Source organism: Nuphar pumila, chromosome 12, assembly GCF_984573655.1.
Source record: "Nuphar pumila chromosome 12, dmNupPumi1.hap1.1, whole genome shotgun sequence".
NCBI lineage: Eukaryota > Viridiplantae > Streptophyta > Magnoliopsida > Nymphaeales > Nymphaeaceae > Nuphar > Nuphar pumila.
In genome coordinates, this window is record NC_143260.1 from 79,526,427 (window position 1) to 79,547,790 (window position 21,364).

Consider the following 21,364-nt stretch of genomic DNA (forward strand, 5'->3'; position numbering starts at 1 on the left):
TTCAGAGAATCCCTTCAGAGTCATTTCATACTGGATCAATTTGGCTCGTAGCTCATCAAAGGTAGAAGAACAGGAAGGCACAATAGTGAAGTGACTATCATATTGTAGTCAGATCCCAATCCACTCAGAGTTTGTTGCACCATGTCATTGTCACTTATGGCACATCCTATAACTGCAAGCTCATCTGTGATGATCTTTATCTTGTTCAAATATTGCATGATGGACATGGAGTATTTTCTTAACAACTGAAATTCCCTTTTCAGAAAAACCATCCTTGCTTGAGAAACCTGCGAATACGTCTGAACCAGTCATTCCCAGAGTTGTGGTGCTGTACAATTGTCGGGAATGGCAACAAGGACCTCTTGAGACAGGGTTGAGGTGATGTATGCAACAACTGATTGATCTTTCCTTTCCCAATTGAGAAATTCTATATTTTTGACATACACAATCGAACTCGCCCCTTGATCATCTTTCTCTTCTCTCGGAACAAATTCTTGTGGGACTGGGGTGGTTCCATCCAGGTGACCTAAGAGACCTTGACTCCTTATAAAAGGAATGATTTGTCTCTTCCAAATCAAGAAGTTTGAGGTATTCAACTTTTCAGAAACGAGTTGGTTGAGAAAACTTGAAGAAATATTTGATTGAGAGGAATAATGATCCATAGAGAGTGAAATTCAGCAAGAGTGTTCACGAAGTGCAAGAGTTTTCACGAAAATGCTCAACCCCTTTTATTTTTTATTTTTTGCGGCTGTCAGATTCAGAGAATAGAGAGACCGAACCTTTTTCTATGCACTCCAGAAAAGTCATATTGATGTAAAAAAAAAAACTTTCTCACGTTAAATATATTTTCAAACAAGTAGCAAAAAGAGAAACAAGAAGAAAACTACACAACAAATATATATTTGAATATGTAGAAATAGATGAGTGGAGGGGATTGGACAAAGGGAGATCGAACAGCCGATAGCAATAAAGGGGGTCAAACAACCAATATCAAACAAAAAACTGAAATGGGGCACGTGATTGGTCTGATGTTTCACGTGAATCGATTTCAGCGATTCACGTGAAATACAACCACTCATTTTTCACGATCTGGGTTCACGTGAACAAGATTCACATGAATCTCAGATCCAAGAGAGAAACAAGCCCACGTGAGATGTGGGTACACAGGAAAAATTCAGAAAAGGAGGGAAGAACAAGAGAAGAAAGAAAATGAAGAAGAGTAGAAAAGGGGAGGAACGAAAAACCTCAAAACTCCGGTTGTCTCACCTGTCAGAAACCTTTTTTTTTGCCCTTAGACAAATCTTAGCTCTGATACCATGTTAGAAATCCACCTGTACCTGCACTGAGTGAGAGAGAGAGAGAGAGAGAGAGAGAGAGAGAGAGAGCAAGAAGGGGTCTGCGGCTGTCATGATTTCTGTATTGAAATCGTGACCTAAAACAATTCATTTATAACTTTACTTTACACAGGTATGGATCCGGGTCTGTTGTATCCAGACCCGATTAAAAGGAAAAGACGTATAACGTATAATATTCACAATCTTTACAATCTTTACATGGATCCCGGGTCAGATCCTTTTGCACCTTTTTCAAAGAAGAGGTAAAGGGGGCAGCCCAACTAGTGGTTGGGCTAGCCTCTAATGGTCATAAATATGACCATTGGGACTGGCCCAACGATTAGTTGGGGCTATCTCAACAGTCATATTGTACACAAAATACAAAAAAGGAAAAAGAGAAAAGAAATAACAACGACCCCTAGTTGGTCGACCCTACAACTATGGGAAATGATTGAAATACCTCTGATGCATATTTCAATTTACATACACATATATATATATATATACATATACATATATATATATACATATATACATATATATACACATCTTAACAAATATTTCTTGCAAGAGAAGAATAAATCAACTAAGCAAGGGCACATGAGTGTTCGGAATTAATATAGTGCCTTACCCGACAACAATGTGAGGACATACAAGCCTCCACACTTTGAGAGGCAAAACAACGGAGGGCAAAAAAAGATCATTTGCCATTATTGCAACGAACTGGGTCATATCAAGCCGGCATGTCCAAAACTTAAGAACAAGGTGGCTTCCGTTGGAGAGCCCTCCTCTAAGACAAACAATGAGACAAGCAAAAAAGGGGAAGAACTCAAAGACTTGTCCATTGCACTATTGGTCGAGGCATTTCAACAAATTTTCAAGTCATCATCTTTGACATCTGATGCCACAATTGTATCATCCTCTCCTTCAAGCCCGTCTAATGATATACATGTTTATACCCGCTGTGAGTGGAAAGATCAACCATGTGCACTTGAAAAATACTCTCAAGGCCTAACTATAGAGGTGTTAAATTATATACCTAATCATTCAATGTAATATATATATTTTATATATATAAGGTAATACATATACATATATTAATATATATGTATATGTATCTACTTATTATATATATAAAATATATATTTCTGTTTTGTTTAGCCGTAGGGGTAGATTAATCTTTTCTTCTATTTTACGCACATTCACCTTATGAATGTGATTGTAATTTGTTTTAGTTTTCTTTTCTTTTATTTTTTATTTTCTTTTTTGTAAAGTACCAAAAGGTACCTTGGAGGGCCCACTAACATAGACGTTGGGCCCTCTCCAACGGTCACATTTGTGACCGTTGGAGGGGCTCCAACGTCTATGAGTGGAGCCCCTCCAAGGCTCCTCTTGTGTTGTTATAAATAGGGGTTTCACCCCCTTGTATTTCTCATGGCTTTGAGTCAAAGCCCAAGTTCTCAATAAATCGATTCCATTGTTTTTATGCCTTTGTGCATTTGTGAGTTATTTGTTAGTTGTGTCTTTGTGCACAAGTGTTCTAAAGTGTTCTTATTGTGCATTCGTGGTGGGTTTATTATCAAGAATATTAAGGTCTTGATATTAGTATCTTATTGGAGATACTTTCACATGGTATCAGAGCCTCGTTGGAAGGAGGAGGATCGTGCATCTCGTCTCTTGTGAAGTACCTCGAAAAACGTGCTCTCAAGCTAGTGAAGTTTTGGAGTAAAGCATTTGCTTTGGGCAATATTTTAGAAGCAACTTTTGTCAAGAAAAGTTTGAAAAACCGTTAAGGTACGCATTATTTTCCATCTTTTCTTCTCTCTAATGGGTGAAAAAGACTCCCACTTCTCCCTTGGGTTTAAACTTAGTGGTTCGAACTACCATGTGTAGGCCGGCAATATGGAAGCCCATATCAAAGGGAAAGGCCTTTGGGGTTACGTTCAAGGTTCCATATCGGAACCCGAACCCAAACTTTCTATTATAGAGAAAGGGGAAATTAAGATTCTTGAAGGAGAAGATAGACAAAAGGCCTTAGAAGAATATTCCAAAAAGCATGATGAGTGGGAAATGAAGAACTTCAAAATATTGTCTTGGATTTTTTCATCCGTCGAAACCAAGATCAATGCCAACATCATTAAGTTTAAAAGGGCCTCCGAAGCTTGGTTGTACCTTGAAAAAATGTATACTTCAAGGGACTTGTCTCACAAATACTATCTCCAAAAGAAAGCCTTGACTCTTCATCAAAATGATTTATCTATTCGGGAATATTTTGCCGAATTATCATCTATTTGGGACGAGCTTGCCATTCTCGAACCAAAATAGAGCGGAGAAGCTATTGAATTAAGGCACAAACAACTAGAGGAAGATCGATTTTTCAACTTCCTAAATGGTCTTAGACCCGAATTTGAGCAAATTCGGTCCTCTCTTCTATCCGCTTTCACATCCCCCTCTATTGAAGATGTCATCAGCAAGCTAAGTGGTGAGGAAACACGTATGGGGATCAGTAAAAATAACCCAAGCATTCTTGCTACACCTTCTCAAAGTGATTATGAAGTGGTTAATGCTGTGTCAAGACCCAGAAATAATTTGAAGACCTACAAATCGCCCCATTTCAAAAATCAAGGGCAAAATGATCGATATGGCAAGAGAGATTATAGCAAATTAACTTGCCATTTTTGTAAAGAACCGGGACATATCAAACCCAATTGTCCCAAATGGAAGAAATTTCTTGCCGCGGCTTTAGCATCCCAATCGGAGGAACGGCCTTCGACATCAAATGAACCTCTTTCGCTTCATCAAATTATGGATGCTCTTCAACCTCTTCTCAAAGGAGGCATTTCTGGAGCCGCTATGTCATCCTCTTCCTCTCTTGGTAAGACATCTTGGCTACTTGATTCCGGTGCTCCGTTTCATATGACTCCAAGCCATTGTTTTCTTTCTGATTATTCTAAAAATTGTCTTCCATCTTTTGTCTCAACGGCGGATGGAACACCTCTTGAAATTAAAGGAATGGGCAATTTTGAAAAACAAGACTTCTTTATCCCAAAAATTCGTCTTATACCAAAACTAAACTTAAATTTACTTTCCGTTTCTCAACTCTCGGACTGTGGTTGCGATATAAAATTCTCTTCTGATAAATGTTGGATACAGGATCGCCAGTCCGGGAAGTTGATTGGGGAAGACTCTAGGAGAGGAGACCTCTACTATGTTGATTTTCTTAAAATTCTCAAGAATCAATTTTGTAATGTTGTTCAAAACAAAGATATTTATGTATGGCATAAGAGATTGGGTCATCCCAACATTGTTAAAATCTCTTATTTGCCTTTTATTAAGCATGTTTGTAATGAAAATTTTGTTTGTAATGAATGTATTCTTGGAAAAATGAGAAGTCTTCCTTTTCCTCAAAGATCCATGTTTACAACAAAACCTTTTGAAATCGTTCACTCCGATGTATGGGGTCCGGCTCCGGTGATATCCAAGGGAGGTTTCTCTTACTATGTTATCTTTGTGGACGACTTCACTAGGTTTAGTTGGATATATTTTCTTAAACATAAACATGAAGTTTTTTCAACTTTTAAAACATTTCATATGATGGTTTTAAATCAATTCAATGGAAATCTAAAAATTCTTAGAACCGATTCGGGTGGCGAATACCTTTCCAATGAATTCAAAAGCTATCTTGAAAATTATGGAATTCTCCATCAAAAGTCTTGTCCTAAACCCCCCCAACAAAATGGGTTGGCTGAACGAAAACATAGGCATATTATTGAAACCACACGAACTTTGCTCATTTCCCAAAATATTTCGAAAATTTTTTGGGCGGAGGCCGCTCTTACTTCTGTCTATCTCATAAATAGACTTCCATCTAAAAACTTGAACAAGATTTCCCCATTTGAAAAATTATACGAAAAAGAACCTGATTATAGCAGGTTAAGGGTTTTTGGATGTAAATGTTTTGTCCTTACTGATAAAAATGACAAACTCTCCCCTAAGGCCATTCCTTGTGTCTTTCTTGGTTATTCTGAAACTCATAAAGGCTTTCGCTGTTATGATGTTAAAAGTGATAAACTATATGTTTCCAGAAATGTAAGCTTCTTGGAAAATATTAGTGGTTTCGAAAAACTTGAAACTAATGACGAGAATATAGACTATTCTTTTCTGTTTGATTTATTAACTGAAGATGATGATACTAGTGATGATGAAACAAATCAAAATGACTTGAATAATAATGAAACTCATTCTGATCAACACATCAATGAAGAATCACATAGAGATCCTATAACCTACTCTCATAGAGATAGGAATACTTTTAGAAGTGCCCTCGAAAGATATGATAGTGAGTCTACCCCTTCAAGTGAAGAAAATCTTCGTAGGACCGAAAGATCAAGAAGACCCCCTTCTAGGTTCATCTCATATGAGTCCTTTTCACCAAAATATAGAGCCTGTCTAAGCGCCATTCACTCGTACACAGAACCTAGGGATTTCGAGGAAGCACGAAAATGCCCGGAATGGATAGTCGCTATGAATAATGAACTTGAAGCCCTAAAGAAAGCAAAGACCTGGGAGTTTCAAGACCTTCCTAAAGACAAAAAAGCAATAGGGTGTAGATGGGTATTTAAAGTCAAAACTAAGAGTGATGGGTCTCTTGAGAGATATAAGGCCCGCTTAGTTGCAAAAGGATATGGTAAAAAATATGGGATTGATTATAAGGAGACTTTTGCCCCCGTTGCTCGAATGGTCACCGTCCGATGTCTTATAACCGTTGCTTCAATCAATAAATGGAACATCTATCAGATGGATGTTAAGAATGCGTTTTTAAATGGAGATCGAAACGAAGAAGTATATATGGATGCTCCTCCTGGAATGGAGTATCCTAAAGGAAAAGTGCTTCATCTTCGGAAAGCACTTTATGGTTTAAAACAAGCTCCCAAGGCTTGGTATGATAGGTTTAACTCCGTAATGTTAGAAAATGCTTTCTCATCCTGCTTTACTGATACTGCTTTGTTTGTTAGAAAATCTAATACAGGGATTGTTATTCTACTACTTTATGTGGATGACATGCTTATAACTGGGAGCGATTCTAAAGGGATTAAAAGCATAAAATCCATTTTAAATGATAAGTTTGAAATGTCTGACTTAGGCTTCTTAACTTATTTTTTGGGTATTGAGGTAGCTTACTCTCATAGAGGATATTTTTTGTCTCAAACTAAGCTTGCATCTGAGATTATTGACAGGTCAGGTATTACAGATGATAAAATTTGTGAAACTTCTGCTATAGTAGGAGCTAAAATGAAGATTGATGATGGTGTTCCTCTCTCTGATCCTACTCCCTACATGCAACTAGTAGGATCGTTGATGTACCTAAGTATCACCAGACCAGATATCTCACATGCGGTGCATACGGCAAGTCAGTTTCAGCATGCACCAACTTCTGTTCACATGGGTGCTATCTTACGTGTCGTAAGATACCTAAAGCACACTATTAATAAGGGAGTTTTTCTGTCTTCTTCTTCTGAGTTAAGATTAATTGCTTATACTGACTCTGATTGGGGAGGTGACCCAAATAACCGTCACTCCACCATTGGTTTTTGTGTATTCTTAGCAGACTCATTAATCTCATGGAGATGTAAGAAGCAGCAAAAAGTGTCTCTATCATCAACTGAAGCGGAATATCGTGTTAGAAGGTGACTTGGAATACATTGGGTTCAATAATGAACCCATACTTATGCACGTGGAGTGCAAATATACCCATTAAAGGGAAACAACATAAGCACATAATGTGCTAACACATAAAACACATAAAAAGGGAAAAATATGACATAAAGTCATAAGTTGCATATCATTGAAGAATAATGGAGAAGGGGTAAAAACCCCATTACAATGGAGCATAAGCTCCCTCAAGAAGTGAGAAAATACAAAGGGGAGAGCCCCTATTTATAAGCAAGAAAAGGAGCCACAAAGGGGGCTCCCAAGAGAGTCGTTGGGAGCCCTCAACGGTCACATATGTGACCGTTGGAGGCTCCCCAACGACTCTTTGAGGAGCCTCCCCATGTGGCACTAAAGCCGAAAATAAAAAAGGGAAAAATAAAAAATAAAAATGGTAAATTACAAGCAATATTCCAAAGTGGAATATGCGCAAAACAGGAATTTATAGAAATACCCTTTTGGGTGAATAAAGAATATATATTTATATTCATATATATATATACATATATATATATATGTATATGTATCTATATATATATGAATATAAATATATACGAGATTACAAATGACGATAATACACATATTTTAACATCCCCCCTCAAACTTTGCGGGGAAAAACCCGAAAGTTTGGAAAATCAAAGGGAAGTCTTGAGACGAAGTCCAATTCTTCAAAAGGCTTTAAGGAAAAACTCCATCTTCATGACAGTTTGAGCTAGATCTTCAAGTCCAATTCCCCATCAATCGAATCCATGATGTATCTAATGTTCCACATCTTAGCGATCCTGTAGAAAATCAACAAAGAAACAAGTAAAACATATCTTTGCACTTTTACTCAAATGGACCATTTCTAACTAGCATAATTATGGATGACACATGTTAGAAATTATGCAGAAATGACACTAAAGTTTCAAAATCATACATCATGTTAAAACAAACTGAGCGGAAGTAAATTATGCAAAAATAAATTGCAAGAATGCATAATGCATTCATAAGGTCCAACATTGGACAAATATAACCCCATAATGGGGAATAACAAAATGATCCACGAAGGGATACCACAAGAAGCCTACGAAGAGGCATAAAATACATATGCTTTATTGAATGAGAGCCCAAAAAAGGCCATAAAGAGCATATGCATATACTTATCATTAAATGAATTAATACTCAAAGAACTCATTAATGATCATGCTTCAAACATGTAATGAAGTGCCAAACAAGAGAAACGAAATCTCCAAACATACTTTAGGCAAAATAAACCCAAGAGTTCACAAGGTTTTAAAATCATTTATGAAAGACATACTTAATTGACAAAATACACATTTTGCATATAAGGGTGGCAAAAACCATAAGCACTTAATATATATAGATTAAATGCTAAGAAATCAATTTGATATGCATATCAAAAATATGATTTACTTGAAAAACACAAGTCATGGATGGAATTTTGCAAATTTCAACAATAGTTTATCCATTACAAACAACTTTCTCATTAGTCCTCCAAAACCCATAAATCAAGTGTATAAGCTACTAGATCAAGAATATAAAGCTATTAAAGGCCAAAGACACACAAAGGTGTGTAAAAGAACCTCTTGTCTACATATAATAATACTTGAAATAAGTGCATCTACGACAAGAACAAGAGAATACATGCCAACATGGACTAAAAAGTATCTCTTATCTACGTAAAAAATACACTTAAAACCAAGTATGTTCAGCTACTAGAACAAGAGTAATAAGCCAACCATGGGCTAAAACATAATACATCTCTTGTCTACATAAGATGACACTTGAAATGAGTGAAATAAGCCAACCATGGGCATACATCTAAGCGACTAGAACAAGAACACAAACGCCAACATGGACTAAGACCACACACGATGGTGTGCATCAACGTGTCTTGTCTACATATGATAACACTCAAGACAAGTGTGTTCAGCTACTAGACCAAGAGAGCAAAAGCCAACAAAGGCCAAAAAAACACACGAAGGTGTAATAAAATTCTTGTCTACATATGATAACACTTAGATAATGGGCTTTAAAAGGAAAAGACTTTTGAGGCAATAAACCTATAATGAAAATAAACCTTGAATAAAACAATACTCTTTTTTTTTTTTAAATGAACTCTCATAGCAATAATATGTATATAAAAAATATCTTCAACAAGATACTATAATCGATAAAATAAAATTCTTGAGAACAAATGTGTGAATATACACACACCAAGAACACTTAGAATACTTGTGAAAAAACACAAGACCACAAAATCATAAATTTATTGCCATGTAAAAGTATCTCCAACAAGATACAACGATCAAGACCTTAATATTCTTGATAATAAACCCACCATGAATGCACAATAAGAATGCTTTTAGAACACTTGTGCACAAAGAGCACAACACACGGAATCACAAATGTGCAAATGCACTCATAAGATTCTTAAAATAAAAGGTTGGGCTATAATCCCAAAACACCTTGATTTTAAATATACCTTAAAACATTTAAGGTTTCAAACACCATATGTCCATCACATTTACATAGAAGCATCCATAATATCAATGGCCACACCAAACGAGTCACACACTCATATACCAAATCATTCTAGAGTCCCAAGGTGCCCATAACTCACCTCAACCACCATCTATAATATGGTAAGTGGACAAACTAAAAATGACATAACAATGAGTGACACCCTCATAATTAGAGATCATATATCAAATCATTTTAGAGTCCTAAGGTGCCCATAACTCACCTCAATCACCATCTATAATATGGCAAGTGGACAATCTAAAATGATATAACACAAGATGCCCTTAACTCTCCTTAACAATTATCTCTAATACAACAATAAAAAGGCCAAATAAATGATGCATAAAATAACATGTGATGGACAACTATAAATGCCACAAAAGGACAATAAACACATAAGGAATCATTTTCCAAAAGGTTTTTATAAAGAGGACCGATTAACAAATTTGAATCAAAGGTCCAATATAATCCACCAAAACAATTTTGCATAAACACAAATTATGCTTAATCTTCAAAAGAAGTCTTATACATCAAAAAGGCTTTATTATGCAACAAACATAACATGAAATATTAATCAATATCATGTGTACGAACCGATTTGGAACAAACAAGCCTTAACTATGAAAGATCTAAGGTGCAATTAAGCGGTGAAGTTGGTGAAGTTCGAAAATAACAAACTTAGGCCAATATAGGCATTCATAAAGATGGTGAAGTTCGAAAAGCTTATCTACTATTGCAACTTAAAAATGATACTCATAAACAACCATGAGGTCTTCACAAAAGAGTATATACTCACAAGACGATTATAAGGACCGAAAGGCTCCTTAAGGAGAGCTTAAACATAAATAAAATTCCCAACGAAGGGGAAAACTCCATTTAAAGTGGAAGAAATCCCAACAAAATAGATTTAAAAACCTTATGATAAAATAAGATTGTACTATGGCATAAATAAAAATTAAACATTTATTGAGGGAAAATTTAAAAACTCTTAAGTTTTATCAAAAAACATGACTTAATAGATTATTACCTACTCCATTAAAGTACTTCAAAAAACATGACTTAAAACATGACTTAATAGATTATTAAGCACTTACAATATTCACTAATGAACAAACAAAAGGGCAAACACCCAAACCCACAGGAGACAACACAACATAAAAATATAAATATCTCTTATTGAAAAGAGAGAGAGCTCTCTAAATGTTGAAAACATCCTTAAGAGTGTAAAGATGAAAAGAAAATCACCACATTCCATAAGACCATTTAAAACTTTCTTAATTAAATGTTGCTCATATAAAACGAACACATTTGGTAAGAGAACATAATATGAAAATTTTCATATATGACAAACATTTTTCAAAAAACTATATTTCAAATATTTTAATCTTATCATACCTTTCTTTAAATACTAAACATTCATATAAAGGTATTCTCATAAACAAGGTTAGATTTAAAATGTAAATTCAAAGTTCCAATGGTCATAAATTTTTACCGATCCATTTAAATCTAATTTTGAGCAATCATATATCTAATTTTTCGCAAAACAAGTTATCATTTAAAATTTTTCAAAGAAAAACATACGAAAAAGATTCAATGGAGTAGCAAGTAACTCAAATTTTTATAAAAGGACTTAATGACAAAGACCTCACATAAAGAACATATTAAATTCTTCATACAATACTTCTAAGAAGTAGAAAGCATACCGAATAACTATATAAAAGAAAACAATAGAGAGAAACGAATACTTCACCATTTTTCTTTAACATTCTTGAACACCACGCTTCCCGATGCACCACATAGCAACTCGATCTCAACCGGGCTCTGATACCATGTTAGAAAGTGACTTGGAATACATTGGGTTCAATAATGAACCCATACTTATGCACGTGGAGTGCAAATATACCCATTAAAGGGAAACAACATAAGCACATAATGTGCTAACACATAAAACCCATAAAAAGGGAAAAATATGACATAAAGTCATAAGTTGCATATCATTGAAGAATAATGGAGAAGGGGTAAAAACCCCATTACAATGGAGCATAAGCTCCCTCAAGAAGTGAGAAAATACAAAGGGGAGAGCCCCTATTTATAAGCAAGAAAAGGAGCCACAAAGGGGGCTCCCAAGAGAGTCGTTGGGAGCCCCCAGAGACTCTTTGGGGAGCCTCCCCATGTGGCACTAAAGCCGAAAATAAAAAAGGGAAAAATAAGAAAAATAAAAAATAAAAATGGTAAATTACAAGCAATATTCCAAAGTGGAATATGCGCAAAACAAGAATTTACAGAAATACCCTTTTGGGTGAATAAAGAATATATATTTATATTCATATATATATAGATATATATATACATATATATATATGTATATGTATCTATATATATATGAATATAAATATATACGAGATTACAAATGACGATAATACACATATTTTAACATATCGTGCCATGGCGACTACTACCATGAAAATTGTTTGGATTCATCAGTTGTTGGAAGACATGGGGATCACTATTGAAGGGCCTACCAAGCTTTGCTGTGACAACAAAAGTGCGATTTATATTGCTAAAAATCACACTTTTCATGAGCGGACCAAACACATAGAGATGGATTGTCACTACGTTCGGGAGGCGTACCTCAAAGGAATCATTGACCTTCCATATGTCACGTCCGAATATCAATTGGCGGACTTCTTCACTAAAGCCTTGTATGCTCCGCGTTTCAACTTTCTTCTTAGCAAACTCTCGGTCATCCTGCCCTAAGTTTGAGGGGGGGTGTTAAATTATATACCTAATCATTCAATGTAATATATATATTTTATATATATAAGGTAATACATATACATATATTAATATATATGTATATGTATCTACTTATTATATATATAAAATATATATTTCTGTTTTGTTTAGTCGTAGGGGTAGATTAGTCTTTTCCTCTATTTTACGCACATTCACCTTATGAATGTGATTGTAATTTGTTTTAGTTTTCTTTTCTTTTATTTTTTATTTTCTTTTTTGTAAAGTACCAAAAGGTACCTTGGAGGGCCCACTAACATAGACGTTGGGCCCTCTCCAACGGTCACATTTGTGACCGTTGGAGGGGCTCCAACGTCTATGAGTGGAGCTCTTCCAAGGCTCCTCTTGTGTTGTTATAAATAGGGGTTTCACCCCCTTGTATTTCTCATGGCTTTGAGTCAAAGCCCAAGTTCTCAATAAATCGATTCCATTGTTTTTATGCCTTTGTGCATTTGTGAGTTATTTGTGAGTTGTGCCTTTGTGCACAAGTGTTCTAAAGTGTTCTTATTGTGCATTCGTGGTGGGTTTATTATCAAGAATATTAAGGTCTTGATATTAGTATCTTATTGGAGATACTTTCACAAGAGGAACCAAATCTTAGAAGATCTAACCAAACTTTCTTACCTCCAAATAGGTTTGTATCCTATGAGTCTTTTTACCCAAATTATAGTGCTTGTTTGATAGCACTCCACTCTTATCATGAGCCATCACATTACAATGAAGACAAAAACCATTACCATTCAATTAAATCTATGAACATAGAACTATATGTCCTTCGTAAAGCCAATACTTGGGAAGTTAGTCTACCTTCTGGAAAGAAGCTCATATGATGCAGATAGGTGTTTAAAGTAAAAACTAAGAGTGATGGAGCCTTAGAAATATATAAAGCTAGGTTAGTTGGTAAGGGATATTCACATGAGTATGAAATAAATTATGAAGAGACCTTTGCACCCGTAGCAAGAATGACTATTGTTAGAACCTTAATACATGTAGTCTTCGTACAATGATGACTTATTTATTAATTGGATGTCGAGTATTCTTTAACAGTGAACTTAATGTAGAAGTGTATATGGATCCTCTATCGGGGTTTGATGTCGAAAAAGGTAAAACTCTTGGACTCAAAAAAGCATTGTATGAGCTTAAATAAGCCCTTAAGGCTTGATATGATAGATTTAGTATAAATTTATGATAAATTTGAGTTATTGATCTTGTTATATTGACATTTTTCTTTTTGTCAAGAATACAAGTACTATATTGTTAATAATATTGTTAAATCAGGAATTTCGATGACAAAAAAATGGATACTCTAGAAGTTGTCAATGCAAAACTGAGGCTAGAAGATGGAACACTACTTGAAGATCCAACACTATATAGACAACTGATCGGATCTCTCACCTACTTGTCCATTATAAGACCAAATATAGCTCATGCAGTCCACTCAGCAAGCTAATTTTAACATGCTCCAACCACAATCCATATGATTGCAGTCTTGAGGATCATCAAATATATCAAAATTCTATAACTAAATGATTTTTCTTATCTTCTTATTCTTTAAAATTAATGGCTTATACTAATGCAGATTAGGGAGGCAACCCTAATTATAGAATCTCAACAACTGGTTATTGTGTTTTTAGGGGATTCTTTAATATCTTGGAGGTGCAAGAAGCAACAAAAAGTCTCGTTATCTTCAACCAAAGTTGAGTACCGTGCCATGACTATAACAACTATGGAGCTTGTGTGGTTAAGTCTTTCTCAAAGACATTGGGTGTCGTCATCTCTAAACCTTCGAAGATGTGTTGCGACAACAAAAGCACCATCTACATTGCAGGCAACCACACCTTCCATGAGCAAACAAAGTACATAGAGATGTATTGTCATTATGTACGAGAAGAATATCTGAGAGGGACAATTGAGTTGCCGTACATGACTTCAGAATATCAACTTGCAGATTTCTTCTCTAAAGCTTTTGCTTCACCTCACTTCATGTTTTTCCTTATCAAACTTTCGATGATCACACCGTAATTTTGAGGGGGAGCGTTAAAATCAGAGTTACCAGTCGAGGAAGCGGGAGCGGGAAGCGAGGCACTTTAAAAAATTTAGAAAGCGGGGAAGGGTGGGACCACTTAGAAGAAAATTCCGAACCGTCTCGGAAGCGACCTAGGAAGCGAACCGGAAGAGTGGGGGAAGCGCTTCCCATAAAAGGGAAGCATGCTTCCCAAAAAAGGGGGACGCTTCCCCTCACGCTTCGGAAGTGCGACGTTTCGCGCTTCCAAAGCGCGCTTCCCCTTTTGCCTAGGTGCTTCCGGTAACTCTGGTTAAAATATATTGTTTATGTTTGTGTGTGTGTGTGTATATATATATATATATATATATATATATATATGGGAGTTTACAAATGTAATAGGTCTTTCCCTTTAGGGGAATTTTGGTCTTTTTACATATGTATAATAGGTACTCCCATTGGGGGCTGTTTTGTCCTTTATTTTATTTTATTTTTTCTTTATTTCTTTATTTTTTGGACTTGGAGCTTTTTGGTCAAATAACATTAGAGCCGCTGGCGGCTCCCCGACGACTTTAAGAGCCTTTCATGGCCCTCATGTAATGCCTATATTAAGGGGCCTTTGCCCCTCTTTGTGTATGCTTAGCTTAAGCATTTTTATGATTATAAACACTATTATTTTTTACTTGTGAGCTCTCTTTGATTCTCTTTTGTGAGTGCTCTTGTGGCTCTTTGTATTTTCCCGTTAGTGGCTTTTGTATTAGCCTTGTGTGGCTTTGTATTTGTGCACACTTTGTACTCTTGTATCCCTTAGAGGCATTTACTTGTGCACACTTTAGTTTTTCATTACACATACCCCCATGTTGATGCTGGCATTCTCGAATTCTGATAATTAAATTTTCAAACTTATGTATATGTTCTTATAGATATTCTACTGCATACTATAAGTTATGTTTTTATATTTCTTCAGAGTTTTCATGCATTTCTCTATTTGTTGTGACAAAGTAGTGTATTACAGACACACACATGGATCCCATATCTAACCAGCCATCAGCACATCCTATTGCAGATCTGTAGTTGCATCCACGTGAAACAGTTTCCATATAGGCACTGTCCCAGTTGAACAAACAATAAGAAAAATGCCAGGCATCTGTGCAAAATAAAATGGATCAGTACCTTTTTCAAATTCTAAAATAGAATCTAGGTTTGCAGTGTGGAAAAATATGGTTTCTCTAGGAATTTTTTGCAGAAAAAACTGACACTGCACCCTATGGTTTTCCTCTAGATGTTAAAAAGCAATTTGCTAATGAATAATTTCATTTCGTGTACTCTCTGGCATTGAATTCATAACTCCTCGTAATTCAAGCAGGTCTTGAGCTATTTATCTACCCTGACCCCTTACCTACAATCTGTTAAAGTATACGTCTAATAGCTCTATGCCCAAGAATTAAGTTTCCTCTTTTCTTTGGCTTACTTGTTAGATGCATGTAGAGTATTTCACTATCTTTGTTTTTTTGCTGTCATATACACAGATACACCCTTTACTTGTCCTGCTAGTGAAGTCTTTTCATATTCAGGGCTGTCTGATTAGCTTAGCTAGTTGACGCAATCACCAATGATATGCTTACATTTTTTACTGATCTTAAAGCAATTCATAAGTCTTCTGTTGAACATTATTGCTGTTACCAGTTATTGGAATTTCAATAGATATTGAAACATGTTTCATGTTTGCCTTCTCTAGGATTTCGTTTCCTTTAGTTCAAGATAAATGGTGTTACAATTTTTCTCATGGGTATAGGTTGGCCTGCCAGCACGAGGAAAGACCTTTACAGCAGCGAAGCTCACTAGGTACCTTCGATGGTTAGGTCATGAAACCAAGCATTTCAATGTTGGCAAGGTGATCTTTTGTTGACCATTTTGTTCCTATGCATTCTCAAAGCATTACATGGTTGTTGCTAATTATTGCTTTTGTGTTTGGTTTGGTAACTTTGGTTAATAGTATCGTCGTCTCAAGCATGGAGCAATTCAAGTAAGCATTTTGCTTCACTATCATAAATTATTTATGCTTTTGTATTGCATTCACTCATTAAGATTTTCATCATGTGAATGGTTCCATTTCCTAATCTATTCATGTGCAAGCCTCGTTTTTTCTATATCCATGATACATGTTTAATTGATGAAAATTGCATATTCTGTTTTTATTCTCTTTCATACAGTTTTTTTGGTTATCAGTCAGAAGATGAACAAATATTCATTCTTGTTTTTTTGGATGATCAATAGTAATTCTTGTTAACAATAGGATCCACAGGACAAAGTACCTCTGTGAGAAATGTAAAGTTTGAGCACCACATGGAAAGATTAAACATTTGATATATACATGACCTTATTCACTAATTTTCTCTTTGAACTCACGGTGTAAACAACAAAAGATTTCTAAGTACCTGATAAAAAAAATTAAGAGTTTCAGACTAGGTGGAAGTGAAAGCCAAGTACAATAAGGGATTTTTAAGTACCTGCACAAAAAAATTAAAGTTCTCTCACTAGATGGAAGTGAAAGCCATGTACTTTGCGAAGCAGGCCAGCAGCTGAAGCTTGGTTTCTTGTAGGACATAAAAAGCTCTGCTTCGTATAGAACATTTGGTTCATGGATTTGCATGCTTGGAATTATCTCCTAAAGCATGACTTTTTTCTTTATAAGGCCATTATTGGTGTTCCGGACAACCAAGCTTTTTACTTTTGTTGCTTTATCTAAATACCTCTTTTGCTTTTTTTTAAGTGCATGTAATGGCCTTTGGCCTAAGAAACCCCGAGCACAAGATGAATTCTTGGTCCCTTTGTACTCATTAACTTTGGTAATAGAAGTCTCTGCTTACTTGCCTTCTTCTAGTGACAAGTTGGTATCAGAGCCTTGCCGACGTTGGGATTGACAATTTCTTTGAAGAAGCATATTCTTTCGGGTAGTTAGGTTCCTCCCAAAGACGAGTTCATGGCTGATGACTGTGTGAGCTCTTGTGCGCAATGTCTTCGAGCTGACAAATACTTGACCAACGTGGAGAAGTTGGTTAACGATACTAATACTGCCTTTGGGATGCTTGATTAAGAGATTAAAATTGCAATACAAGGAGTGGAGGACTCTGTGGAGTCTTGCCACCAAATTTGAAGACTCTATGGAGAGTCTTGTCACCAATTTCGATGATCTTTTAGAAATGTTCAGCAACATGGATGCAAAAATGAATGTTCGACAAAAGAATGACCAGTTGGAGGGACAGTTGAGGACTGCTCTGGTTGGTGGAGCAGCGATACATGTGGATAGGCCGCGTATCAAAGTTGCCCGAGCATGCAAAGTATAAGGGCGCTTTGAACTCAAGAGATCTTGAGAACTTTATTTACTTTATGGATCAGTACCTTGAGGTTGGAGGTATTGTGGAAGGTGCAGATACCTTGCGCACCGCAACGATGTACTGTGCGGATGACGCTATGCTTTGGTGGAGATGTCGTCGAGGCGATATTGGACGTGGACTTGTTGTGGTAGATTTGTGGGAGGATCTTAAGAGAACTATGTGACTACTTTTTTTCCAAGAATGAGGATAGAATGATCCACAACTAGATGTTGACACTGAAGCAGATAGGGTCGATTCATGATTATGTCAAGGCATTCACCTCGGTAATGTTGGACATCGAGGACATGGGTGACGCAAACCGCTTGTTCCACTTTATGCATGGATTTCAGGGGTAGGCTGCTACTGAGCTCAATTGGTAGGACCCACCAACTTTTGCTCCCTAGTGGTCTATTTGTATTATAAATAGGCCCTTTGTGGCCTTGTATTTACAACTTATTTTTGAGTGACTCTATGGAATAACAAATTTGTTAGACCCTTGTGTGGGTGGTTTGATGATTCAATCAAGTATTCTAAAAGTGTGTTCTTGCATGTTTATTGCATTCAATCCATTTTATTACATGGTATCAGAGCTTTGGTGGTCCAAAAGCAATTTTTAGAAGAAAGTTTGTGACAATATCAAGAGGAGGATCGTGATCTTAGCGAATACAAAAAATCGCAGATTGTTGCATCGGGAAGCGTGCCACCTCTCAAGAAAGTTTTGTATTACTTTTTTCTTTATCTTTCTCTTTTTCTCCACTCTCTCTTTCTCTACCCTTTATCTTCGAATTGTAAAGAAATGGAGAATGAGAGGAAAGTAATAGTCTCCATTCTCGTACGCTTAAATGATACTAACTATGTGACGTTGGCATCCATAATAGAACACAAAATATGGGAAAAAAGGACTATGGAGTTTGGTGGACGGTACCTAAAAAGAGCCTAAGCTCATTCTTACGAAAATTGAGAATAGGAAGAAGGTTGCACTTCGAGGAGAGGAAATGGGTAAAGTTGTTTCCCACTATGAAAAGAAATGGAAAGAGTGGAGGATGGGCCATTCCAAAATAATTGGATGACTTATCAATATTATGGACATCCACAAATGTTCTAACTTGGCGAAATTTGATTTCGCTAGTGATGCGTAAAAATATCTTAAAGACATGTATAGTCTTAAAAGATATTGCACACATATGCAATGTTCAAAACAAAGTGAGAACCATGACTCAAGGAGAGATGAGCATTAGAGAATATTACAATGCACTCTCTCTTCTTTGGGATGAGTTGGCTCTTCTTGAGCCAAAGTGACATTGCCCACAAGACGTAGAGCTCTGTGAAAACTAAATTAAAATGAAGCATTTCTACCAATTTATTAGCGGGTTTAGACCCGAATTTGAGGGAACCAAGTCGACTCTCCTTCGTAGAGGAGGTATTCCTTCCATTAGTAAAAACTCTTGAAGAATTGACTATGGAAGAGAAAAGATTAAAGAAGCCTTCCGTTTTAAAAGACGAAAAGTCCGTGCTTGCCATGTCAAAGCCTGGAAATCATACTAGAAGCTACAAACCTCCTCATTTTGTTAAAATTAGAATGGAAGGAACCCCAACAACTATGAGAGGAATCAAAAGAGGGGTGATCATGAATACAAAAAAGGTGAAAAGATAATTTGTTATCATTGTTACGAATCGGGACATATCAAGCCTTTTTGTTCCAATAGAAAGAAGGATGATCATAAAGAAAAAATTGCTTCGGTTGAAAGGAGTGAGATAGACGACTCCAAGTGTATTGACTCGCTCTCATTGGCTCAACTAATAGAGGCGCTACAACCTATACTTAAAGCTCAAGCTCCGTCTTTTTCGGGAGGGGCCATATCTACAAGTGGTGACCATGGTAAGACCTCTTGGATCCTTGACTGCGGTGCTTCCTTTCATATGAGACACCAAATGAGTCCATATTGTCCGAATGTAACTTTAACCCAAATGACTTTTATGTTTCAACTGTCGATGAAACATCTTTGAAAATCAAAAGTTTTGGGATTTTTCAAAAGCATCCAATCTTTCACATACCAAATATTAGAGTAGTACCAAAATTAAATTTAAATCTTTTATCAGTTTCTCAAATTACGGACCATGATTGCAAAGCATTATTTTCATCTAATGATTGTCTAATACAGGATCTCCAGTCCGGGAATTCGATTGGGCGAGGTCATAGAAGAGAAGATCTCTATGTCGTGGACAATCTTGAGTTACCAAAACAACCGTTTTGTAATTGTGTGGAAAAGAAAGATATAGAAATTTGGCACAAACGACTAGGACATCCTAGCCTAACCAAATTACACTTGCTTCCATTTCTTTCAAATTATAAAGAAAGAGATTTTTTGTTTGAAGATTACATTCTTGGCAAAATGAAGCCTTTGCCCTTTAGACCAAGACATTTTATAACTAAGAACCCATTTGAGTTAATTCATTCGGATGTATGGGGACCGACTCTAGTCGTATTCAAAGGAGGGGTATCCTATTATGTTGTGTTTGTAGATGACGATAGTAGACATTCTTGGATATTTTTTCTAAAACAAAAATCGAAAGTGTTTGAGTGTTTTAAAAAATTTCACTGTTATATTAAGAATCGATTTAAAACTAATATTCAAATATTTAGAACCGATGATGGGGGAGACTTTGTGTCAAAAGAATTAAAGAGTTATTTTGACCTAAATGAGATTATTCACCAAAAATCGTGTCCATATACTATTCAACAAACTGGACTAGCCGAGAGGAAACATAGACACATTATTGAAACCACTAGAACACTTCTTGTGTATATAAATGTTTCAAAAGCTTTTTGGGCTGAAGCCGCCCTTACGACAGTCTATTTGATAAATAGAATGCCTTCCAAAAGCATTAAAAACATTTCTCCTATTGAAAAACCTTTTAAAATATCTCCCGATTATAAAAAGTTAAGGGTCTTTGGATGTAATTGCTTTATCCTTACCAATAAGAATGACAAACTTTCTCTAAAAGCAATTCCTTGTGTTTTTTTAGGCTACGGTGAAAGCCAAAGGGAATATAGATGTTATGACATTGAAAGAGACAAATTGTATGTTTCTCGAAAAGTCACTTTTCTTGAAAATGAAATTGGTTTTTTGCAAAGAAAAAATCCAAAATTATGATTTTTCGTTTCTTTTTGACCTTGTCAATGAACATGAAAGGTGGGAAAATATTCATGACAAACATGAGAGTAGAAATGAAGACATGCACAATGCAAGTGATAGTGTGAACGGTGGTCTTAATGATATAGACTCATCTCACAATGATATACAAACCTATGCTCGACGTACCGAAGATCATCCACCATGTGCTTTAAAAAGGTATTCCCAAAACCAAGATATAGATTCATCTAGTCTTATATAATCCATAAGAATTTCAAAAGCTCCCAATAGATTTGTATCTTATGATTCCTTTGAACCAAGGTATAAATCATGCCTCATAGCCATACACTCATATTCAGAACCGAAATCTTATCGTGAGGCTAAAAATCATCAAGAATAGATTAAAGCGATGAATGATAAATTAAAAGCCTTGGAGAAAGAAAAAACCTGAGAAATCCAAACACTGCCTAAAGGAAGAAAGACCATAGG

At 35.9% G+C, this 21,364-nt stretch overlaps 1 protein-coding gene across 1 annotated transcript in view; it reads left to right on the plus strand.

The window, feature by feature from the left end:
* Positions 1–21,364, plus strand: part of LOC149821051 (6-phosphofructo-2-kinase/fructose-2,6-bisphosphatase-like) — a 227,871-nt gene that overhangs the window by 35,515 nt on the left and 170,992 nt on the right. The window contains exons 7-8 of the mRNA XM_089982049.1: positions 16,160–16,258; positions 16,361–16,390. Of these exons, the coding sequence (XP_089838175.1) occupies positions 16,160–16,258; positions 16,361–16,390 (129 nt within the window). The remainder of the gene's footprint in view (positions 1–16,159; positions 16,259–16,360; positions 16,391–21,364) is intronic.